This window comes from Lepisosteus oculatus, chromosome 22, assembly GCF_040954835.1.
Source record: "Lepisosteus oculatus isolate fLepOcu1 chromosome 22, fLepOcu1.hap2, whole genome shotgun sequence".
Taxonomy (NCBI): Eukaryota; Metazoa; Chordata; class Actinopteri; order Semionotiformes; family Lepisosteidae; genus Lepisosteus; species Lepisosteus oculatus.
The window spans coordinates 9,275,164-9,302,521 of NC_090717.1; the positions used below are offsets into that span (position 1 = coordinate 9,275,164).

The 27,358-nt window shown below is 37.9% G+C and overlaps 1 protein-coding gene across 1 annotated transcript in view; it reads right to left on the reverse strand.

The window, feature by feature from the left end:
* Positions 1–20,559, reverse strand: part of si:dkeyp-14d3.1 (transmembrane protein 132C) — a 168,999-nt gene extending 148,440 nt beyond the window's left edge. The window contains exon 1 of the mRNA XM_069182184.1: positions 19,078–20,559. Within this exon, the coding sequence (XP_069038285.1) occupies positions 19,078–19,156 (79 nt within the window). The 5' untranslated portion in view covers positions 19,157–20,559. The remainder of the gene's footprint in view (positions 1–19,077) is intronic.
* Between the last annotated feature and the right edge of the window lie 6,799 nt (positions 20,560–27,358).

Below are 27,358 nucleotides of genomic sequence, written 5' to 3' on the forward strand. Positions count from 1 at the left end.
ATCAAAATTAGAAATTGCACTGTCCAAACCAGCAACCGAGCAGGCCAAACGGCCAATGATTATTTTTAAAATTTCTTATATTCTCCAAATATTATGATGTGCTTACATTCTTAAGTTCTTGCCTGCTAAAAATTAAGCTTATAATTGGGTAGCTGCCAACTCTAAAGGTTTAGTCGATCCTGCTTTGCTGTCATTCACTCATGAGGTCTACAGAACAAAAAAACAAACCATGCATTCTCTCTTAGGGAACTACATTAATGATCCAATAAAAGCTCATGACAGGCCAGCTGTTGAGTGATTTTTATTAAGTTTGAAGGGGCCATGCCCCGTGATACTGACAAAAGTAACAAACTCGATGCGGTACAGTGGCTTTTTAAAACAACACTGGTTCAGTCCACAGCTCAAGAGGAACATTATTATCAAGGACAAGTAATTAAACAGGAAGGCAGCATTTTAAGAGAAAACAGCAGTCAGCACAAAGGAGATATGATTTAACACCCCTGCCTTGTAAAATTATATAGTAAACAGTTTAGCAATCATTTTATGTCGAACACAACATCACCACTCACACGAGGACTTCAAACAAGAAAGGTGATGAGGTATTAACCTCTTGTGTTTTTATGTCCCGATAAACATCATATCTTCTCGCTGGTCAACATTTGATTCCTCCATCACGATGCTGGCTGCCTCCAACACATCCCAGCATGGGCTGCTTCAACCATCATGTTTTACCTCCAATTCTCACAGTGGTAGCCCGAGAGGACAAAGGGGCGAAATTCTTCACACCAATTGAACAAGGCATAAAACCTTCCACAACACACATGAAACAGGGCATAAAGGGTACTTCCGCTGAGTGACACTTCTTCCAAGTGATGTTTTTAAGTTATACTTCACACAGGAGTGAGTAAAAGCTGTTCTCTAGGACAGAATAACCAATTATGCCTCCATGTTCTCTAAAGGGATCACTGAATAACACAAAATTGAATTATGTTTCAGAGACATCTCTAAATAGCTACAACTAGCATCCAGATATTTTGGAAATTAGGCTCAAAGAATCTAATACTACTTAAGAACATAAAGGTTTCAAGAGGAGGCCATTCAACCCATTGTTCAGTGGCTTGTCTTGTGGTGCCCAGCTTTACAAAGGTTATACTGAAGCCTCATTAACAATAAAAAAACATCTGAAGTCTCCAATAACCTGACACATAACCTGGCTTTCCAAATTTTTTTAAAGAACACTTTGGATCAGAGGGAGATGAAGGCTGAGCTGTATCGCACTTAATTTTTTCACGGTATTGAAAGGCACTACATTGGGGAACTTGCATATTGTATAGTAAATGGGTCTTGAAAACATGCCTGCACTGCCATTACAAGTGCTGACACAAACAGCATTTCTGATATATTTCAAACAGATGCTTTGGAAAAAAAACACCCAGGCCCATTAGATTATTAACTGTATGCGAAACCTAGAGTAAGCACCTGCAGTTCATAATATCCTTTACTTAAATGAAATGTAAAATAAATTTGAATTATGGAGATACGAACTGGGACTAAATTACAAGAATAAAGTTATTTTGCATACAATTAAAATTATGACTATGTAATTCAAATTTATGCACAATTTCCTGCTTTATGGTCTGGGCTTCTTTTCATTTAAATGCAATAAAGGCAAGAATTTAATCATTGTGTACGAACTATAGCAACATTACCTTTTACAATGCATCCACATACTGGACACATATTAAAAATATGTAATATTTCACTGTAATAGGCCGTCTCAGCATTTTCCCCCAAGTGGCTTCCTACAATAATAATGTTTTTTCATTTATTGGTATAATGAATAAAATATCTTTACTGGTGTGAACAGCTCTTCCAAAGGAACAACAGAAGAAACACTACCAAGAAGAAAAAAACATTCAGCTTGACATTATTATTTATCTGTTACTTAAAGATTCCAAAGCTTCTTTTCAGGAAATGCTAGAGAAAGTTAGATTAGCAAGCATTCATCAGATGATTCAGCTTTTTCAGTCATATTACATGTATTCTCTGAGAACTCTGAGTTAATGACCTGGATGTGTAAATCTCAAATACTTTAAATATTGACCCCATAAATAGGGTATTGATTTCAATATCTCGTATTCCTCTTCGCAAAACAACCTTAAACTCAAGGAACACTTGTAAGTGGAAAAGTAAAGGGAACCTTATTAATTGAACACGTATATAACTACTGTATATACACAAATAGTATACAACTGGAGCCATGAGACCCAAACAACAAGAACGTGCTTGTTGTTTATTTGCTCAAGATCTTCAGAATCTCCGTTTGAACTCTCCAGATCCTAGGAGTTTCAGCACCTTTTCTCTCACCGCTGTGACACAGCTGCCAGTGTAAAATCAGCAGAGCATGAAAAACCCAGCTCACTGCTGCAACCTCTGAAGCAGTACAAGAGGAATGAGGACCATGCACCCACACTCCCCCAACGCACTCTCTGCTCAGTTTGTTACCATTTGCCCAACTACATGCTCAGTGGTGTCCTACAGGGCAGTTAGAAAAGACCAGAAGGCAGAGAAACTACTGCAGTGGGTAGTCGTCCATGACTGCTTTAGATATCAATGGTAACTATGCACTGATGCTTGAGAAAGCCTGCTTGAACTGGCAGTGTTTAGATTGCAGAGCTCAATCGGCACTAGGAACTTGCATTTTCACTGCTTTAGCCACTGAGGTGCCCCTAAATAAAAGCACATTGTTTAGCAATGACCTTGACAATTCATGCCTTACTCAGCTCAGCGTGCACGATGATGTGTCACATAATCACGTAACAATGTCCTAATATATTCAAAATATAACTGGAAACAACAATAGAAGGATTTTGCAATTTATTTTATCGTGAAAATAATCCATTGTCCAGGATTTTCTTAACATGCTCTATAAAGAATTCTGTTACTCATAGAGATAAGAGAATGTCAGCACTTTTTTTAATCCCTTTTATATAAAAAGTCAAGTCCGAGGACAGTAAAGCTATAGAAGCTTTCTTTTATTCCCTGCCAGGACTTCATATCTAAAGTTAGACAAAGTGCGTATAGCCTGAGAAGGTGATTTAATCAGTGTGCTCACTTTTAGTCTCTTCTTCCATGAAAACATTGACTGCAATACATTCCCTTAACTTGGGCTGGAAGAAGCTGCAAAATAAACTTTATGGGTAATTTTGGATATAGAATGAGACAAATTGTCTAAAGATTCACAACAACTGTAACTGTAGAAAACAACTGTAATATAGGGAAAATTCCTTTGTTAAAGACTGGCTTCTTTCTAGGTTGAAAACTCGAAAGAATGTCACATAAGGTCATTTATAGACTGCCAATTACTGTGACAATGAACTACCCACCTGCACATTTAATGCCATGTTTCAATAACAATGCACACTATAATCTACAGCTGGATTTTTGCAGCTGGGACTTCTCCTTCAATAACCTGATGCATGAGCAGTATTCAAAGAGTATCTTCTACATTTTTTTCTGGTTCTAAGCAATTAAAAATAGAACAGTCTTCTGCCATGAGTAAGCACTGCATAGAATATAATGTTCCATTAATCTGATCAAAGCTCGAAATAGCTTTGTACAATCTGATCGGTTAAAATGGAAAATAGTTCAATGAGGATTGTTACTGGCCTGAAAATTAGCTGATAAAGAAGAAAAAGTGCCACTTATCTCTTACACCACTCTTTCTAAATGCTTGTTCGAATTACAATTACATTATCCTGAGTAAGGGCATTTGTCATCATAGTACTGTCTATACACTTCACATTACTATATAGTTACTTTAATCTTCTCGGATTTTTCAAATAAAATTAGGTACTGTATATATAATTAGATCAAAAATATTTCCACAAAATACTCAAAGACCTTTTTAGAAACAGAAAACACCCCATAACGCTATAGTAGATTCAAGGTTAAAAATCTCTATTTTCTGATTTCTAAAGCAGACTAAAATGCCGAAGAGATAGCACTCTTGGGCTCTGTAGTCTTTAAAACATTTAAAACATTTAAAATCTCTGTAATTTCTGCAAGGAAGCACAAAGAGTGACAGAAAATATTTTCTTAGCTCTCTGTGATCAAAGGCTGGTGTTCCTGAACATGACTTGTTTGCAGTCCTAGCAACACATCTACCCACGACAAGAAAAAAAGATCAGTACAGAATGAAACTAGTTCTGTTTTATTTCGCTCTCAATGACTGGTAGTTGAAAGACATCAGCGTGCTTCTCAGATAAGCCTGCCTGGATAGATATTCATCTTCCGAGATGCTGCAAGCTCCACAGGGCCTGACAGGAGAGCTAGAGCCCACTGGAAGAGCACTACAGCTCTTGGTGACATCACTGGGAGTGGCATCACTAGGGGGACAATCATGGGAGTTTCTGTAGGACTAAGAGCCAAGAGCCAAAAGCACACTGTTTTACCAATCCCAGACCTATTTGTGGGGCGCCAATAACTCTCTTATCTCCTGAACTATTGCTGTGTTGTCTTCTTTGTTGGTTATGTTTGTCTGTCTTTGCTGTATTGTTGTATTGGACAGTGCCATAGTGCACATTTCCCCCAAGGGATAATAAAGCACGAGCCAAACTGAGCAAATTCTAAACTGCTGCTTGGGGGAGGCTTGGGGGAAGCAATTAGGCCTTTGATACAGGTTTAATCTCCCCAACATCTGGGCCACAGAACCCAACCCGCACTCCAAGCAAAAGACTTTTACTGACCGAGTCAATCAGGACCCCTCAATCTTCTGGGTTTCCAAGTGGCTCAACTGGTAATGGCATTCGCCCCAGAGCAGGTAGAGCTTTATCATACTTGTGTCGAGAACGTGACCCTGGGTTAGGCCTCTAGCCTGCAATGACTGCGAATCCAGAAGTGGTGGTGCTGGTAAGGGCCTATGGGCCTAAGTGTTAAAAGGTGTTAAAATGCCTAATGTGTTAAAAGATGAAATGAAAAAGTTTTTTCTAGGACAGCTAGTCCAGTCCTGCATCCTAGACTTTAGGCTTCTGACTTGTGTTTCTTGCAAACCATGACTGGTTTGCAAACCACCACTCACTGGCACCCATCATCAGAAGGAGAGGTCAATGACCCCTGGTTGTTACTACATTTCCAGTGTTTATGCAGTACAGTGCCTTGTAAGAGTAAACTTGTATCAATATGAGTACACTTGAGTACGCATGTATGGTATGTGTGATTCACATGTCCCTGGACATGTCTCTGGTTGCAATAATGAGCTGTTATTAACATCTACAATCGTGAAAGAGAATCATTAGGATTTGGCTGTTTGACCACATGGACAGTAAAACTACCGTTTTCTGTTTCAAATTCTATATGAAAAACCTTTCCTATCTGGAACATGCCTATGAAACTCCCCGAATTCTACCAAAAAAAATAGGTATTAGATAACTTTGTTTATGCAATATTTGAAATATAATATCTATATATTATATATAATGTTATCATAGCTATATATCATGTGTTTAAGAATATAGATTAAAATATTTTAGGTGAGGAAAATTAGATTTTTAATGGGAATTTTAACAAGACTCCTGAAATAAGGGACTTATTATAATCATTATACTAGGCACAAGGCAGTTATTTTTCAGAAAGTGAAATTAAATTACATAACTACTGTAAGTAAACCCCAGTCCACCCACATTTGTGTGACAGCCCACTTAATCATGCAAATTAATTGATTAGCAATCATGCACCAATGTTAGTCCATTGTCATTACTACAAAACACTCAATTATATGTGCTCAATTTCTATTAGATTTAATTACTGGAGTTATAGGAGTATTATCAAGTCAGTTCAGATTAAAACCCCTCTTCTTTGTCACAACTGACCATTATTGCTTCTTACAGACTGCTTATTTCCTGAAAAACAACTTCATCTAACACTTTTCACATATGTACATTTCACTATTAAATTCACAAATGGTTAATGTTCACGAATTTGACTATGTAATATTACTGTTGGAAACATGCCACAGAAGAACAAGGTATATTCGTTTTTTTAAAACAACTGACAACTGAAGCTGTGGTCAGATGGTCTGAATGCATTTACATCAGTCTGACATTAAGTTTAAAAGACACAAATAAGATAATAATATTACACACTGTCTCTCAAGAGGAGTCTTTCAATGTTTTTCAACAGGCGGGATGCAAATGACTATGTACAGTGTGCAGTCCTTTATTGTTCATTTAATGAGGCTGACAGAAAGGACAGAAAAGGCTCACTCTGCATCACATAGCCCTTTCAGATTTTCCACGTGTTGCCAGAGCTTTCCAAGAACAAAACCAAGTGCTGTATGGAATATAAACGTAAACCACAAAATAAATCAAGTGAATAAATAAAGAACTGAATTTCTGTGAGTGACACTATTTTGCTTCTCTGAAGGCTTTTCACTATATCTACACAATCTGCACAGATGGAAAAACACCTACTCATAGGGCTCTTTCATATGACATTCATTAGCTAAACCCAGACTTATACATGCACGCCTACACATGATAACACAGACCCCCGCCACTGCATAGCGCCCGGCATCTCTCCCTCTTTCTGGCTACTAGTTTGACTGCCCTCTGACTGAACTCCTGGAGATCTTAATATAAATATATATTACGCGTTTCCCAAAAATGTTTCAAAAATATTTTCAGGTCATCAGATTACTTTCCCTTGCAGTGTTTCATTAAACACATTGTATACAGAAATACATTAAAAGGAATTCGTTCCCATTGGTAAAATGACAAAAAAGGCTTTTCACATATAACACTGCTTGCAGACCCAACCTTAGACACCTTAGACAAGGTGGCTCAAAAGATCTGAATATATACAAACCCGCAATGGACGATACTGGACGGCGCAGTGGACTATATTGCAGAGAACATGCAACTAATACAACAAAACACAACTAAATAGCCCCTTGAGGCTTCTCTCTAATTCCCAACCAACCCCAGACAGCCCTGTACAGACCAAAACATTACATTCATCTTTGTGAGAATGTGTCCTCTAAACCCTTCACTGATTATCTAATTAATTAACTAATCATCACCCAGTGTGTCTATTTACAACAATGGAGACCTTTAATGGTCTCTAGTAGTAGGCTGCTAGTAGCAGCCCCCTCAATAGACCATTCTGCTACAAACACCTTTTACAATCTGGAAATGTAATTTTAAATGTAATTTCTTATTAATTTTGTTTAAAGAAATCAACAATACTTTTTAAAATGTAGATGAGAATCATACTCAAACAATGAAAAGCTTAACAAATTTATATTAAAGCAGCTGCTAAATTAATCACAGGAGACTAGAGGACTGAACTCCAAATCACCCGTTGTCACTCTGGAGTCACTCCACTTATAGGACATATCTTTATGTCTTATCCCAAGGAGGAAACGCAACAAGCTCTTTTCCTCAACCTTACCTCTTTTAATGGAAGTCATTGATGAAACGTTATTAATTCTCTCTTAATATGGCTGATTTTACAGTTTTATCCACAGAGAATACTTCAAATGAATTTAACTGCCTCAGGCCATTCAAAATCGTGTTATGCGTTTTAATGCCCAAAACACTGACAAACAAATTCCTATCATACACAGTGCATTATCCAATATCAGCACCTCTGACTGCAGATATAGCTTCGTTTTAGATTACTGATGCCTTTTGAAGAGTGTCATCAGAGCTTAGCTGGGATACAAAACAAAGTTATACCTATTCAATATACATAATCCAGATTCTGCACAACAACACAGTATATTAGCTCAGGAAGCATGTTATTAAATTATCAGCTATTTTTTCATGAGAGGAAGGCTATGAGAATAAATGAGGCACTGGTTTGACTCCTGCTTCTGAAATCTTAATACCTTAAGAAATTTGCTTTTAAGATTCACAAAATGACTTCTACTGTACATGCCCATTGTTCAAGCATTATAAAGTACACAGTAAAAAGTGCTGATCGGGGGAAAAAAGGACAAAATTCACACCCTGTCTGGAGTCCCAGAACATTGATCAATTATATCCAATTAAAAATGACTTCATTTTAGTGAACAATTCAAATTCCATCACGTTTTTCATTATTCTTTTCCACCATAAAACTTTGATGACATTGAATAAGAACCGAAATATAGATACAAAGTAAATTCCTCAGCACAACTTTTCCTGATGTATTTTGAACCAGGAGGTTCTGTGGAAGGGCAGAGGCAATTTCAAATAGGTTACCTCCCAAATGCTGTGGCATAAGATGAATGAAATTAGCTCTGATTATTTTCAAACGAAACAATTCTACAGCTGAATGAAGAAATGTTTTCTGTTTGCAGAAGGCTGTTATGCAGTATATAAAATTCACAGTGCGATAATACTTCACCTTTTTTAATAAACAGACTACTTTCCTAACGGTATAATCCCAAAGGTACTGATCATATACGCACATAAAAGAATTGTAAGACCAGTGCAGGAAACTAAATACAGCTGCTTATTCCTATTGCCAAAGGGACATATTAAAATTTCACATGGTGAATCTTCATGTGTTCACAAGGCTAGATTTCAGTATGCATCACACCTCCAGCACTGCTGCAGAGCACCAAGGTGGTCAGTGCAATGATTAGTTGTAATGCCTCGATCTGAACATTTGAGGACTCCTGTAATAGCTGTACAGTATGTCCCTTATTGAATCCTCTGCAGGTCGTACAATTGCTTTATTGATATACAATGCATGATGTTCTCTCCTTTTGCTACCCTGAAGCTGCATAATTTCTGTATCACAATCAGGCCTTGAAAGAAAATGGTCGTCTGCTTAGTTAAAAAGACAATAAGCCCAGATCCATATCTACCTTGAGCACAGCATTGATGCAGAGGACATTACTTCACTTATAAAACTCACATACACAGTGGGAAAAAAAACAAATATCACTGCAGATATAATTGAAACGGTTCACTATTTTACTGAAATGAAAATCAGATTAAATTTTATCAAATCGAAACTGATGAAAATGATAGTGATTGACTACAGTTTATAAACACTTACTAGTTTATTTTAACTAAGAACAATTTCAAAACCCCTTCCCACATGTATTGTGCTCAAGGTTATTTCAGTTTTTATCTGCTTGAATCTAAATAGACTTGGAACCATTGTGTCTTCGTATTCATATTCAGGAAAAAAATCTTAATTGCTTCAAGTTCAAATTTTTTAAATAAACAGACTGAATGAGTCTTTTAGTAAAGATCTACAGAAAACAGGACTCTAACTCAAGTATTAACACAGTAATTTCAGCTACTTTTATTTACAAAAATGATGTACAACTAAGCTCCCTTTCCTTTTTTTTTATTAGTAGTATAACATTTTTAATTATTATCTTAATTTGCTACTAGAAACAAGTGCTACACATCACACGTCTACACAAAATGTGGTAGGTGGCTAAACAAATAAATCTTCTATTAATAGACACTACCTTGTTTGATAAGGCAGGTTAATTTCTGCCGACTACAGCTTTAAAAGAACTGTAGGTGCGCTTGTAAGAAATATATAAAAAACAAAGAACCATAATTAGGCTACACTGCAATTAAGTCATTTGAGAAATAACTGCATAAACAGCTGTAGCCTTACAAAAAATGTACAGGTGTTTCTACTGATAAGAGCCATTAGCCACTGCCACCACAGATTGCATGTGAATAAAATATTCAAGTTCCACAGTGGTAAAACACGACAAAATTATATTCACGTTCTTAATTCATCCTCAGGGAACTATGGTGTTTTTGCACTTGTGTTTTTTTTTTGTTTAACTAGCTCCAAACATGCGTATAGCTGCTTATAGTATCCACGGTGAAGACACCAAAACCCTCTTCCTACAACCTGACAGGCAGGGAAAGCAACACTAATGGCCAGCCTGTGGACAGGGCCTTAGTATGGCAGAGAGAAAAGAAGCTGCAGGACAGTACTGTTAAAGACAACGATGGGTTGTTTCAATACCTCCATAGCTACTGTACATTAACAGTCTACTGTTACACAGGACTCACCTGGCCCACCAGAATGCAGCAGTGGGGTGTTTCAGAATAATAAAGACTATCTGCCCAAGCACAGTCGTGCAGGTAAAACTTTCAATGTGGCTCACATAATCATATTTGGCCTAATTCTAACCATAACATTAACCTTAAACCTAAAAGTTACCACAACGGGTGTTATTCACATATTGCAGCTGAGAAAAATAAAGTGTCAATGATCTGAACCATACAGCAGTTGGGTGCACAGCTACTGTACCTCATCTGAGAATACCGAATGTATTATTATTTCGGTTAAGTCAACATTTCTCATACTTAATCCCCCACATTCCACATTCCAATAGGAAGGTTAAGTCACATAAAAACTCAGAAGGAACACCCTCGCATGATTAAGTTGATATTTTTACTCAATAGACTTCTGTATCAGAAGAGTGAGAGGAAATACAAAAGAAGCAAACTAAAATGTTTTTCTTCAGGAATTACCACAAATAATACTAGCTATAAATAACGTTAAATCTTCTCAATCTTCTAAACCACAAAAAAAAACTGCATTATGGAGATTATGAGAGAGAGAGGTCCCAATTAACTTCTGTACATTGATGGATGGCTGGTTTCAGATTCACAGCGAAACAAAGGGGATTTAACAGTTGTCTTTTAATCCATTTGCTTTGGACAGGTCTTCTTCCTGCAGGCAGCTTTTAAAGTGATTTTATCTTTCATTTCATGGAAGCATCTGGGGCAGCTACTGTACCAGCTGGTGTCTTTCCCCACGTTAGGATTTTCACAAACAGGCCAAAACACATTGTGTAAAAAATTCCATTGTGAAAGGGAAGTCAGTCATCAGTGTGCCAAAGAACTACAGACCACATGTGTTTGCCAACCCAAGATCTGACCGTTGCTTGCTGTGTACTGTTGAGTTTTGTACAATATAATAGGAATGTGTTATTTAGAGCAATCCTTGAGACACAAGCTAAAACAATGAGGACCATAAAAAAATTGAATAGATGGAATTACTACTTGCAAAACTGTCAAACATACAAAGGCCACATTTCAACCACCAGATGAGAAAGGAGGAAGCACTGACATACCCTTGCCTTTTTTTCTTCTTCATTTAAGCACATATAAATGATAGGCAACAACCCCGAGCAGAACTGTCATTGCAATGCAGTCTTCACCATTGGGGACACTTTATCCCAAAATCTCTACATGTTTGATATGAATGATATTCTTGAACACAACAAAAAAATCACACAGGCAAACTTGCATTGGCCTTGGGAAACACCTGCCCTTCTTAAAAAGTGAAAAAATAATTTCTAAAATCAAGAGGGAACGAGGACCAAAGGCGTACGACTTAGAATTTGGATATATTTCCACACTGGGGAGAAACAAAAAGCTGTTTAATTGCTGTTTATCACTGCTCCAATTCCCTTTTTTTTATTGAAATGAAAAGCCACACACCAACATACACACACACACACATGTGCACACACCATGCAGCAAGCCTCACAAAAAACTGCCTTCAGGCTGCCTTTCTCCATGCCAAGCTAGAATCAGTTCTCCCACAGCTTACAATTTCCTGCCAAAATGAAGGAAAATTACAGGCCTCCAAAAAGACAATGCCAACACAGGTATGAGAGAAATTGACCCATGGACAACAAGCTGGGTGTGTGAGATATCAAGGATATAATTTTAAGGGCTTTATCCAGAAGGTTATCAGTTACCTCACAGAGACATTATCAACATTTTATAGTTTGTGATTTAGTCTGTTGATCAGGATAAGAGCTGTGCTCATGGATTCACCTCTATAAGTCCTATTCATCATCACAATGGGGCAGCATGATGATGTGATTCAGGGTAATTTTTAAAAGCATAATCCTAACTTGTGCCACTTGTTGAGTTTAAAGGGGGGCTGATTCTTATATCATCATTATTTTCGGTCATTTGGTATACTTTTGCGCACAGGCCGTGCTGTCATAAAATGAAATAAGCAAGAGAACGAAATGAGAGGTCTTTTAGACATCTTCTATTGCAAAATGTATGAACAGTGATTTTTAAACCTAAAGGGCAGCAGCGTAGAGAAAGAGAAAGAGAAAGCTTGAGAACTAGAAAGAAAGACTGGGTACATTTAGGACTCACAAATGTACAGAACACTCCTCTTGAAGGAGCAGGCTTTGCTTCAGTCGAGATTATGAGCTCCAAACATCAAAAAGAAGAACCACATAACACAGCCTTCATTTCAGTTCTGATCCTACCTCACTTTTCTCTAGCTTCAGCTTATGTTTCATGTATTTGTTTCTAGGGAATTGTATCTTGGATACATCATGTTTATTATTTAATCATTTTCATTTTGCTGGTGCCTTTTCCCAAGACACCCTACAATTAATGATTTACAAGCATTAAATGGATATTGTTTTGGCCACCATATCCGTCAGATCTGGAATACTTACTAAACCAGTAAGAAATACGTTGAGAATACAGATTTAATTTGCCATTCATTAATACATTTTAAAAAGTTTCACAGTATAATTACAACCTACTCCCATAGAGTGAATCACTTAAATGTGGTCATAGGCTTACTCCCACTGTATTTCCCACAGATGTGTAGAAAATAGTAAGTAGGTGCCAGCAATTACCTTGCAATTACATGGTTGTAATGGATTGTGTTTAACATTGAATTATTCAGGGTCTGTGGATTATTCAGGGTCTGTTCAATTCCTGCTGGAATTAGGCACGTGCTTAATCTACAGTGGAAGAAAAGCTAGAAGATCCTTTTTTAGGCTGTACTTCTGGTACCTCCATGCACTTTCTATTTAAGGAACCTTAATGATAACATTTGTGTCTTTCTCTGGCTAATGGAGGAAACTATAACTAGAACAAAAAGTGCATGCAATTCCACAGTGCTAACAGCTCATGGAATATCCATCCATCCATTTCCCAACCACTTTATCCAGTACAGGGTCGGTGGGGGAGCTGGAGCCTATCCCAGCAAGCAACAGGAGCAAGGCAGGACATACCCTGGAAGGGAAACCAGTCTATCACAGGGCACACCATACACACCAGGGCCATTGTTCCCAGAAGCCAGTTAAACTACCAACATGTATTCGGACTGTGGGAGGAAACTGAAGCACTTGGCGATACTCCACCTGAACACAGGGAGAACATACTCCAGAACTCTACACAGACAGCACACCAGTTCTGGAACTCAACCCCAGCACTACAAGGCAGCAGTGCTAATCTCTGTGCCACTGTGCTGCCCAAGTGATTGTAACATTTGTCACATAAACCTGTAATCATATTTATATCTAAATATTTCCTAGTATTCTCAATCAAAAAGTTCAAAGAGGACTGAGACATGCTCAGTGAATCCTTAGCAACCTGTGTTTATAGTTCCAATCACCCCGTGGACCAAGCAGGAACCCAGCAGAGTTGCACATATTATATATATATTGCGTAAGCAGTAAGCATAACTGACCATCATTCTGAGTGCATTATAGTTTTATCATTTAGGGGCGAAGCAGTGGCTCTGTGGCCAAGGACACAAGTCTAATAGTGTTCAAGGAAAATGTATTAAAGCAACATCTTAGTGTCCCTAGAAGGCTTCTGTAAGAATCTTGCATTTTGGCTTAAGCCCAGGCTGTGGTGCTTCTCTGAGCCAAGATGGCTTCTAAGCAGGCAGGGATCCGCACCTGTGGCTGGAAGGTTTGCCTGTTCGAATCCCGCAGCCAGCAGAGGAATCCTACTCCATTGGGCCCCTGCGCAAGGCCCTTAACCCCAACTGCTCCAGGGGTGCTGTACAATGGCTGACCCTACTCTCTGTCCCCAAGCTTCTCTCTCCCTGTCTATGTCTCATGGAGAGCAAGCTGGAGTATGTGAAAAGACGAATTCCTAATGCAAGAAATCGTATAGGGCTAATAAAGTGATGTTATAGTAATTAAAAACAGCAATGTGTATATCTCGTTTCTTACAGAATGCAAAACTGCATTGTCCGTTAGGTTTTAAGAAGCAGTATTTCCACACGATCCTCTATATTTTTAAATTTTAAACAGCTGCAAATCAAATACAGATTAATTGCACTTCCCACTTATTAGTGATACAAAAACTGTGGCATAAGCAGTTTAATGCTTGGATGGATTGTGGACAGTGATAATGAAACCTGCAAATGTTCAGATTGTCACTGTCTTTTGCTTTGCTAACATAATCCTTAGATACAAACCTTCAAATCAATACTGAGAGAGGTTCTTTCCTAATACACAATCAGAATACCTGGGCAACCTACCAATACTTGAAGCAGAAATCTATAATGATTGTAAGGATTTTGAATAGGACCAGAAGGTGTACTACTTTTCCATCACAGATATTGTTGTCTGTTTGTTTTGCAGTTTTTGCTATTAGTAATGCCCCAATGTAGGGCATTAATAAATGTTCCAAGATAAAATATACAAGCTACTACAAACTAAATATCTAAAAATTACAAATAATTTGTTTTTATTTCTATTATACTGAAAGATTAGTTTAGCACTCAATCCTTCTTATTGGAGGAGCAAAAATGTACTCCCACAAATATTTTATTAGGTACACTAGGCAGGAACAGACTTTAAAATTGCTTTTCATTTATTTATAGTTTAATATACAGCATTAATTTGCAGAGTCAAAGTCTCATTAGTGTCTACAACCTTTCTCAAGGTGACTGCATATTACAAAACTAACATATTTCCACCAAATGTGACTGGAGTTAGCCAGAAATGTTCAAAAACTGGATATAGCACATTAACCTTGTTTCTGTTTTTCTGAAATATTAATGTGTATACAGGGCCGTAGCAATGAAAATTCACATATCTTATGTAAACCATTCAGTACACCTCAATGCTGAGCCTAAGTTAACACAGCAATGCCGTCCCTTGCAATAATAATATAAATAGAAAAACATGCATTTTTTTTACTACCACATAATAAAATCAGAAGAAAACATACATTATACAAATACTTTTGAAATCAGACTTAAATAAATAGGTGAATAAATAGTTCCACAGTCAGGGCACATCACAACAAAAGGCATTATAGTCATCTAATCTTGATGTAAAAAGGCATGCATCTTCTTCTCAGCATCAGAATAAAAAGAAAAATGCAGTTTTAGGAATGATAAAAGATTAGTTCTAATGATCAATTGACTAAATAGATTGTACACGCGTCAACTAGTATAAAATGCAGCACATACAACTACAAAAAATATTTAAAATTCAGTGCACAAATTTCATTACCTTGACATGTTCTACCACCCCATCCACACATTCATCCACCTACAGTACGTATATCAACTACTCTTCTATCAGGTGTTATATGACGCTAAATATAGCTACAGCTGGACAGCTTTCTTGCAAGAAAAAAATATGATTTCTTAGTACAAAACTCAAAAGTCTTACTCCTAGACAATAAACTGTTGAAAGTTCTCAAGATATCCACCAAGTTAACACAGCAGGTATTCCCAATATAATAATAAATTCTACCTATAAAAATACACATTTTGCATTTCAAGCAATGTAGTGTTGATAGTTCCAAATGAAAATGTCCTTGTCCTTAATCAAAGACAGGGGTTGTAAATTCTTGCAGAGGATGGTGATAGAGGATGGGGAAAGAATAGGAGCCTCCTTGGTTCCTGATCACAGAAACCTTTCTGCATGGCAAGCACTGGGATGGCTACAGCTCACACATCTCTTAGCTGCTTCCTGTCTGCTTCTAAGCAGTCTGAGACAAATGAGCAAACAAATGTACAAATAAACTACATTTCTAAATAGGACACTTCATACATTTTATGCTGAAGGAAGCAAAAATGATCATAAGTGGGGAAATGTGGACAGTTTATAACTGTGCATTGTGCATTCCAGATCCAAACTCATTTAAATGGGATTTAAAACAAATGGAAAAAAGGACCGGCAACCAGATCAGTGGAAAGGTAGCTGTCAAATAGTGTGATTAAACAGGTATTTGACTGATATTTGTTTTACATGTATGGTATTGGGATCCAAATCCTGTTTTGCTTTGTTTATGTTTGTACATACAATACTAGAATACAGCAGAAGGAACACAAGTTAGACTAATTAAGTAAAAGCCTGTAGAAAAAAAGAGCTCTCTTGTCATCTTATGGCTTTTACACTTAGATAAGTTTTAATCACATTACAGTCACAGCCCTAGGGGTCCTGACTAGATCACGATGAAATTAAAAACACAAGAAATGATCCGATCAACATACTAGAAAGAAATTTCCATTCCTTTCTCCTAGACCGTTAGCTTGTTTGCCTTGCAGCACTGGGGCCCTGGGTTCGATTCCGTACCTGGGATGCTATGTGCATGGCGATTGTATGTTCTCCTCATGCTCATGTGGGTTTCTTCCCACACTCAGAAATATACCGGTAGGTTAACTGGCTTTTGGGAAATTTAGACCTGGGCATGAATGTGTGTGTTTGTGTGTGTCTGCCCTGTGATGGACTTGTGTACCGTTCATGATGAACCCTACCTTGCACCCGGTATGTACCAAGATACAATCTGCAACCCTGAATTGGAAGAAGAAGTTACAAACTGGATACATTTGGAGACTTGTCCTTTTTTAAAAAAATAAAGGTTATTTACCTATTCTATTTTTCTTACTTTTTGTAAACATAAGCAACTTAAAGTAACAATGTTGACAATTTAACTCCTGTCTTCCCAGATGTAGGCTGTAAAATATTGCACATGACCATTCAATACAATTCTGCATTGTTTACTTAAAAATGTACATACTTTTAAATCACAGAATAAGAGAGAGAAGACCAACATCCAGACAGTGGGTAACGTGACAACACAGTTATTTTAATTGAGGAAGAAACTCAATTTTGAAAGTAAGGCCAAATTTTCCAAATGTTTTTCCATAAAGAAAATATTCTAGTCTTTACTCTTTTTTCACAAAAGCATTGCCTTTCTCCAACTTCAGCTGAAAAAAATCTATTCTGCAATAAAAGTCTTTGAAAATGATCCTGCACATTTTTATCATCCCCTGTTTTTCTCCCCCACAGTGTAACAACAAACATTGGTCTTTCGCCTGGTGTTTAAATTCATTTTTGAAAATATTATTACTGGAAAATGCAGCAGTTGCATTCTGCAATCTAAACTCAGGTTTCCTGGCAAAAACAAAAAATGACAAAAATAACTTAAAAGACATTCTCACTTCAGTTCAGGAATGGTCCCTTGACACAATCAAACCAATACTTGCAAAAACATTTCACACAGCAAGTGAGAATTCAAAGAAATCTTGTAATATCTGTATTGTCCTTCAAATTATTGTGATGTTTCAGATACACTACTGAGGCAACTGATGCAAAGGTATATGCAGGATGCTTTCAGACATTATATAAAAATACAGAAATAAGATGTTCACCTTCAGATCACACTGCAGCACAATTTAGAATAGTGTTTTTTTTATGAGAAAGCCACAGGCAGGACACTGTAAATAAGCAGATAATATGACTGAACTACACTTATTGCATTACTCGCTAAAAAAATAAAAATCATGAATTCTTTCCTTATCATTGGAAGCATTGTCAATGGTTAGAGGGTGGCTGATCGAATGTTTTTTTTTTTTCTGCACAATCTCAGAAGCTTGTGGGGATTCAGACTTGCACACTATATAAGCCCCATGCTAATGCCTTCCAAGTTATTAATCATTATATATATATTATAATTTTTGGACAACCCAGTGTTGTAGAACTGCAGGAATGAGGAAGGTATAATATTATGTGTATAATAAATATTATTGCATCTGTGAACATTACAATATCCTATATAAAGGTATATTTCATGCAAAGATGACAAAATTATCATTGAATTATATTGATTCAACCAATATGGAGCTGTCACTTCAAACAAATACCTAATCAAGAGACTTCTTACAGAAGTCAGTATGTGAATTGTTATATCTAATGAGTTACACCCTTTGCAATTAACATGACACAGAGACTGTGCGAGTTTCACATATTCATTCCTGATACATCTCAAAGACAAGAGGACCCTTTTTCATCAGGCACAAGGCATGTTCAAATCGGTGACTCGAGCTAAATGAAAGAGCAGTGTGCCAAAAGAGCAAAATTTCAACCGAAACTTGGTGCGAGTTCTTTGCTATCTGGGCAGCTGTACATTAGGATTCACAGCTGATGCACTGCCTTTCTTATCAGGCTGGGACCATTTATCTTCCTCACATTCACAAAGAGCTCAGGGTTATACTGTATGTATTCATTTTTCCCACCTATTTTCTGGAAGCAGCTGTGTGGCACCAAAACAGTTCTAATACCATTTGCAATCAATCGATAGCAGGGGGTCACAACAGTTGCTTTAGTTGCAGTATATTGAGCTGGCAAAACCTCAGATAATTCACACTTACTTGCAGACAACGCCAGAATTAGCTTTACATTACCCCCAAAACAGGACTCATCCTCCTAAACACCTTAACCAGTAAGAGGCGATTAAAACTTAGCTCCTTCCATTCATACAGTACTTAATAAGGAGTAGGGATACAAGAATCGCTTTAACAGAAAAGTAACTCCCACGTATATTGCAGAAAATTACGTTTTTATTTTATACCAATAAATGTAATGGACTTATTGTTTCAAATGGGCTTTGGTTTAATCACTAACCTGCTCATAAGACCATTATCTTAAAATTCCAAATCCGTAGTACATCATTCATTAACAACAGGCATTTTAGAGAGGCACGACTTGATCAGTGATATTATCACTATTTTGAAAGATTTAGAACTGCTTGGAAGAGAACAAGCGAATTCCACTGCAGCCTGAACCGAGGGTTGACGTATTCTACAAGACTGGCTGTGGTTTCACGCTCCAATACAAACCAGACAAGCGTGGGCTGTTTTAGTACAAGCCAAAGGTGTCGTATGTATTGAAATGGTATAGAAAACGCATACGGATGTTGCTTGTGAAAGGGTTTATAAACACAGATCAAAAAGTTTCATTCCAAAACAATACTGTGAAAATGTTTTAACACATCAAAACAAAAGCTCTTTTTTTCTACTCACCTCTGCAGAGCACAGCTAAGGTGAAGTGTAGCGTGCAGAAACGCAACATGTTTCTTTCTGCACGCTGGAAAACTTCCATTAGAACACGGACCTCTGAAATAACAAAGAAAATAAACTGGCTATTTCTTGCAGCTTCTCACATCCACAAGCCAGGTCGATCTCTCTAGTAGTGTCAAAGGAGTGTAGCAAAAGTGCATCCTGAAGTTCCTATTGTTCCTGCTAAACATATCCCCATTCTTCAGCAGGTTCACAGCTCCATTAAAACGTCTTATTATCCCAGTAGCGTTCAGGCATCGGAGAAGCCCTCTGACGCTGCCTTCCCCACTAACTTTCAAACACTGACTTCTTTTAAAAATGAAACGTGTTTTCAGATGGATTCTCCCTGCATGCTTATGTGTCCTCCATTATCAAGTTACCGACTTTTAAACCTGTTAATTGTCGAAGCGTGCCCTTTAAAAATTCGCACCAGTCTGTTGAGGGGTGTCAGTAAGAAGACTCGAGGGGCTCGGCACTTGCAATGTTTCACTTAGCAACTGTCAACACTTTTACTAAAAGCAGGCTTGATTTCGCAGTAGAAAACGGCGGTAAATCTCCCCTTTTTTGTCCTTAGGTATTTAGGATTTAGATTTCCCTCTAGAGCGGCACCGTGCTTTGTTCCCAAAAGGCTTTGTATCGTCCGGACTAGCAATCTTTCACCTCTCAAGCGTTTTCAATACCGCTTCACGCGTCGCAGTCCAAGATTTAAATCCACAGTACTCTCCGCACCACCGATCGACCCCTAACATTAGCTAGGGTACTTTTTCGCCCCCTTTTTTGAGATTCTAGTTTCTCGTGTCCAGTCAAAAACAGAACTTGTGTAGGGTCTGAATTCAATGTTGTGAAAGAGAGACCGTATCCTCTAGCATTACAGTAAATTTTAAATCACATATCAACGCATTTCTGAGTCAGTGGTTTTAAAATCTTGCTCCCCGTGGGTTTCTGTCCAGGTTTATGGCATGAGACATTAAATGTTTAACTTGTGTTTCAAAACGTTAAAGAATGAATGAACTTTTTAAAATCTTTCTTCAGAAACGTTCCACTTTTAAAAACATTGCTACGATACATTAATCTCCTAGATTATTTTGAACAAATACCGGGCGAATGGCTCTTTACATTTTGGGGGGAATGAATTTGGTCAGAAACTACCAGATGGTTACACACGAAATCCCAAAAGTTTATATAAAAAGCACGTATTCCTGTTTTGTGATGGGTTTTATTTTTCGCAGTTTCGTAGTTTAAATACTTAGAAACTTGCGTTTCTGGAGTTCATCAGGAACAAGCACCAAAAGTGAAGCAGGAGACAGGTTTTCCAAATAATTTCCTTCGGTTTTCCAGTGGAGCCTTGGTTGTTTTCATTCCTGATAAAGATACCGCTATTTTGTATCATCACTGCTCCATATTCTAATCCCTACACCAGCGCCAAGACGACAAATACACCCGCAGTTTCCACTGAAACACACATAGGCGACAGAGATCCGCATCCAGCCGTCCTGGATTGGCAAATACCAAACTAGAGGGCGTGTTTGAGGTGGGAGACCAATAGCACGACTGTCTGCTTTGCATCCGTTCACAAAACATTTTCACGGCTGTCTTGGAGAGAGCATCACGTTACAAATGACCAACATGTGAACAATGCTTATACATAAGAAATAAATAGTCAAACATTGTTGCCTGCAGGTTAAAGTAGTACTCAAAAACGATGGTAAAATGCTTGCAAAATGCATTATGCAGCTGTGTATATGAAACATTTCATTTGTTATTTAATTTTTGTGGGGCTAAGCATTGTCCTGAGAACATATTGCTCCACTTGCTACAGGATTTTCGCTTTGGCAAATATTTCTGTGGATCTTTACAAATGGCAAGGCAAATTCAGTAGCAGAAATCGGTGGCGGAGCCTTCGAAAGATGTAATTCTCTAAATCATTCAAATATACATTTATTGCTAAACATTACTTCTTTGACAATGAAATCTCTTCTGTGTTAACTGAGCACTAATCTCAGTCTCGCAAAGGATAATGAACGAGTATACTTAACACGCAGAGTGTCATGATGTAGTTCTACAATTCTATAGACTTGTATAGAGTGGCAGAAATAAGTGACTTCGCCTTGAGCTTTAAAGGGCAAACAAGTAACATTAATTACACTTAGGCCTAATAATCTGGGTCAAATGAATAAAATTGCGGGAACAGAGCATGCCGATAGGTGTCAACCACTGTAAAATATTCTACCACATTTTTCCTAAAAGGGTAATAATCTGATTGCTGTAGTTTTTTTTTTGTTATGATCACTAAACATTTCTAGCTAAACAATTACTTTACTGGAATGTAATATTCTAATCTAAATAGCAGAAATATTTCAGCCCCAGAAAGTACTTCTCTGGATGCTGGATGTTGGAGTTTTGTAGATGGCAGGTGTGAGGATCCTAAATGCGTTCAGTGTTTCTACAGTAGTTATTTTCGCTTTCTCTGATTTGCATATGCCCCTACAGCTCCTCAGAAGAAACGTTGAAATATCGTTTAAGTGGACGAGCGTACTAAACCACTGTACTGTAGCAGAGCTACAAACTGTGCATCATAAAAGGTCCAGATTTCTAGAGCCCCAAATAAAATCTTCTGTGTAACGCAATAGCAACATAAGACGTCAGACATAAACCTCTCTGACTTTTCTTTATGAATTATTTGTGAATCGTGCTACCTGAAGCGGAAACAAGAAAACACAACGACTGCTTTCCGTGTTGTGCCTCTAGCCCTCTCTTGTCCTGTAATTGTTCTCTCTGTCGGGTCAACGACAGGAAAATCATATTGGGATATCTTGGTTTAAGTGGGGGCATCTCCTTATCTTTGTTTAGTATGATATGTGAATAGGTTTAATAGGCTCTGCATCTGGAGCTTTTAACCCTCGAATGCTTCACCGGGTAGTGTGATCTCAGAGTTGAATGTAGCCATTGTACCGAAGTTGACATCCCTCCTCATATCAATGGTGCCATAACACCCGTTGCGACCAAGAGTCAGAACAGGGATCCGACCTGCTGGCCTGCCTCTTGCCGCAGTAAACGGGTTTCCCTTCGAGACCTCCCCATCCCAGTACTGACCAGGCCCGGCTTTGCGTGGTTTCTGCCATCTAACGAGATCAGGTTACAATAAAGAAATCGTGCCGTCAAAGCTTACTGTATTAGGCTACAATTGTTTTAGAGCGTTGTTAAAACTACGACTTGAGACAACACATGTATCCCTGCTTTCCAAGAACAAAACTTTATAATGAAAAACGTTCAAATTGTAGCCTACGTTTTCTGTGCAATTTGGGTTTTGTCCCGATTATTGCCTTCCGTTTAAAGCATACCACGGAATTACAAAGGTGGCTTTTGTTATAAGTACTACGACTGCGGCTGTTTGTTACTATAATCTACAATAATAGCTTCTTTTGCACACTTTAGTTTTACCTGCTCTTAAAAAAAACGTGGCGTAGACTAAAAACAACTTGCTTTCGGCTGCAGTAATAGCTGTGATTAATCATAACATTATCACAATCATTATTAATTATAGAACAGCTCTGTAACAATTTATAAATTGGTTTCATGTTCCAGTCTTCGGTTTAACGAACAAGGCAATTATTTTTAATTAAATATACTTTAATTTACCATTTGTAACTGAAGGAGCAATGTTAATGTGGTACAATTTCACTTTCACTTAAAGGATGTATCATAACAATTGTTTTTAATACCCAACTTACATAGTTCATAAATGTTGACACTAAACAAAAAACATCAAGAAAGGTACTTGGAAACAAATTCAACATTTTTTTCATGATAAAACAGTGACGGATTTTCCTCAATGAACTGAAAGACCTGAGACACAGTGCGTTCACACAGATGGCTGTGAAATTATTTTATTTAGCTGTAATTAAAAACACATCAACAACAACAACAACTCAAGGCAGAGAAAGCAAAACATGACATATGAAGTAAACATCTATCCTGGTTAAAGTTTTGAAACGCACTGCAGTGATACGCATTTTCCAGAGCAGCACTAGGTTACTGAATGTTGCATCAAAGAACAAAGATTCTGCGTCTTATTTTATATTTGTCGCAATCCGCAGCTTCGAATTTAAAAACAACTCAGCAAATAACCCTTAAACGGAAATTCATGTCATAAATTTCCTCTGGGCCTTTTACTCTGTCAGTGGAATGTTTTCGGTGGTCCCAACGAAGTCTGTCTCACTCGCATTTGAGTTATTGACGCGTCTCAGAAAATCAACACTGCCCCCTTGTGGATTCTGTTCTAAGAGACAGGGAACAATCCTAATGATCGCGAAATACTTTCGGCGAAATCCAGGCAGATGTGGAGGTGAAATATCCACAGCACTACCTCATCTCCCGTGGCAAATTGCAAATGACGTCTGCAGGCACGCAGCCGACTCGTATTACAGTGGTGATATCTACAAAAGGTCAATGCGGCGTGCGAGTACGGAAAGCAGCCATTTGTTAATACACAGAAAGGGCTGTCTTTGCTTTTCTTAAAACAACTGATTTTTTTAAACGTACTGTACTGTATCCTAATTCGGATATTTTCACCATTCCTGGAAAAACCTTATTAAAATAATGTATAGGTTTCTATTGAAATTACCCATTTCTCTGTATGTATAATTCGAATAGATACCGAGAGGTCACCTACAAGTGTTACTGCTACAGAATTCTTTAAGCTTTGTTTGTACTGCCTATACGAAAATATAATCACACTCCTAAACCACTCTTGGTTACTAATATTGTCCAAGCCTGTTTGTTAACATCAGATGACACAGATATCTGCAAACTTGATGAGAGATTAAGCTTTACACTGACTTTTTTCTTTTCTTTCACACATCCATCTTCTTCATCCATTTCAGGGTCAGGGAGCCTATCCCAGCAAGCAGCACGCACGAGGGCAGTCCATCGCAGGGACGGCACACCATGGCCAATTCTCCCAGAAGTCAATTAATCTACCAGCATGCTTTTGGAGTATGGGGGGAAACCCAACCCCCCAGAGGAAACCCCTGGCAACACAAAGAGAACATGCAAACTCCACACAGACAGCACCCCAGATCCAGAGCAGAACCCAGTGTAGCACAACAGCAATGCTAACCACTGTGCCACTGTGTTGCGTTCCTTTCACACATTTCCATCTCGAAACTGCTTTCTTTTTTTCTGCAGCCCGAAGGTATTCTCGGTGTATAACGTAGGTCTCTTTTCGCTTATTAAGATGACGGAAAATCTATTCCATTGCAATGTATAAGGCTGTCAACAATGGCAGGGTTTCCCCTCTAGCAACATAATGTGATCAGTAAAGATGACAGCATCACACAACTGGAGTAAAACACATTCTTAAGGTGAGCCCCAGCCACATCACTAAAACTTATTGGTGTACATATGGGCAAGTGCATCAGCCTTCTAGAATTTAAATAAGTATGCATACACACTTTCACGTGTACATGTGTTATGCAGGTTGTCAGTGAATTAGACAAGCGAAGTAAGGTGGGAAAGTAAAAAATATATACAGTGTATCATGTTACAGTTGGCTTAATCCCATTTAGAAAACACGTATCACATATACCCGATATACACATGTACCAAAGGTTGAAATCCGAAACATTTTTGATTGGCTTCATTCAAATGACAAATTGTCATTGTAAACTAAAACGTGCGTGGAAACTAAGTTAAAAATGAATGGTTGCATTATGTTATTGTAATCTCTGTAGACAAAATGGTATCTTACGTTTAGCACTTCCAAAATTCTTTGCTGAGCTGTACAAGAAGGAACTGAGACTTTGCTATATTGTATTTAAAAAGTAAATGCTTATAAAAATTTAGGATGAGGACTATTTTATAAGACTGTTGGAAAAAAAATATCCATCATACTGTGAGAAACCTTGCAAACACTGGCAATAAGATATGCAGAATTCTTTGCAAAGCAACAAACAACGGGAAACCAATATTTTCACAATACCGAACACACCTGTCAGAACTGAGAGCTGATAATGATCAAATGCATAGAAGTATCAAAACAGCAAGGGAGTATAGTACCTACTGTATATACAGTAACATACTGTAGGTGCACTGACGACATCTGAAAGAAACACAGAAGTGGTGATTCAGTTTTGCCTGAGCTTCTGCATGGCAATATGTGACCATCATTATACAGACAACAAATACACAGTTTCTTCTCAAGACTGCTTTTCATCAGCAATAATCCCCATGGAAATTATGTATTTGCAACTATTTACTGTAAGGAAAATGGAGAATAATTCCTCCTGTCAGTCCTGTTTGTTTGTCATTTATATTTGCATCATGGTTATTTAGACCAGACTAACTGTGCTGAGGTCTGATTGCCTATGAGTTGAACCTACATTAATGGAGAATACCAACAACACAAGAAGCAAAATTATGCAATCAGCTAAAGTTAACAACCCTTTCTCACACAGTTGTTTGTGGTATGTTTCCATTTTAATTTTGATTTTTCTTAAGAGGGTAATATTTCATAGTTGTAACCTTGGCGGTAAAGCACATTAAAGATAGAGGAAACATAGAACTGACTACAGACACATTGTTTCTTACAACAGTGATATTGGAATTCAACTTTATGAAATAGTTTTTTTGTAAAAGGCTTGTTTTTTAACGTTGTGATCATGAATCCAAACAATACTCACAGTGATACCTAATGGTGTATCTTCCACAGTGATTACATAGTTCCAAGAAGCTTGCGCCAGTAGTGTCAGCCAGTATGGCTGTATTCAAATTAAGAGCTAGAGACTGGGAATGCAGCCTGTAAATTCCCTGCAAATTGATTCATTGTCTTCAGTGTGATGCTTTATGGAGCCTGAAAGCATAACACAAACGGTGCCCCACCTGCTGAAACTGATAACCCTATTTATCAGGCCCGCTCGCCAGCCTGCCATCTCACTCCCCAGCTCTGTGGCCTTCCCAGTGCTTGCAGGAGGCTCTTGTTAATTGGTGTTCTCTGACAGGGATGGATAGGCCTGCTACTGTCCTGCTCCCTGCAACACACTTTCTCCCTCTCTGCTTCAGGAGGGGAAGGAATCTGAAGTCCTCAGAATGTAGGGTGCAGCAGGACATTGGGGTGCACTTGTACAGGAAGATCAGGTGTCAGCACTTTCAGTTGACATGGTACATTTGGCCTAGGGAGAAGTCCTGAGACCCCCTCATGTCACTAAAATAACACCCTGGTTACATTGTGGCCATTAGTATAAATAAACACAATGATTGTCAGTTAATGAATACCATTCGCCCCCTGTATTTCTCTTCAAGGCGTTTGCAGGCAATGTCAGAGAGAAAACTAGGAATACCTCAGTCTGACACCTACCGTTCCTGAAAATATCCAGCTAAGGGCTCCAAGCTCTCAAGTGACTAATGCAGTATGTACAGTAATGTCATTGATTCATCATCACCATATTTCTTTGTCAGGGTCAGTGAAATTTTTATTATACTGATCAATAAGATCATGTTTTCTGTATACCTTTTGCTGCCCTCAAATAAGAACACGGTGCAATTTTCTGAATTTTATATCAGTGTTTTTTTCACGTTCATAATATGTTTCACATGTTCATAATAATTTTTCACATGTTCATAATATTTGTAATTCAGGGATAGTCACTGTGTTAGATGTGTTTTTCAAGCTGGAAAATGGATTCCCAAAGAAATATAATCACAGATTCACGTGCAGGAAGGAGAACGGCGCTAATTTACTGGTGTAAATTATTCAAAACGGATCAGAAGATAAATATACTGCACAAACAAATCTGACACAAACCCAGTACTTAAAGTTTCATGAAAAGCAGGTGACTTGTCTAGACACTGAATCTGGGACAGATTCTTTAATAGGCTTATAACCACTCAACATTACACATGTTTTTGGATAAGTTTCAAAGGGTGCAGAACGTAATTTAAAACCCAGACCCATGTAGAAAACTAACGTGGACCAAAATATGGCTTAAGCCTTTGTTTCATTTTGTATTGCTTTTTGTATATAGCTTTTTAAGTGGCCTTACCCCCTCCGCTACATTCAACACACACCTCAAGGAAAGAAAGCAATGGAGTGCAATATTAAGTATGTGTTGCTTGGGCGCCTTAGAGTGCCTATCCTACACCACCTGGAGAAGGACAAAACCCACTATGTAAAAAGACCTGGCCCGTATTGCCTTGGGTTTGAGTACTCTTGAGAATACTCGGGAAGGACATACCTCAGGGCTGCGAT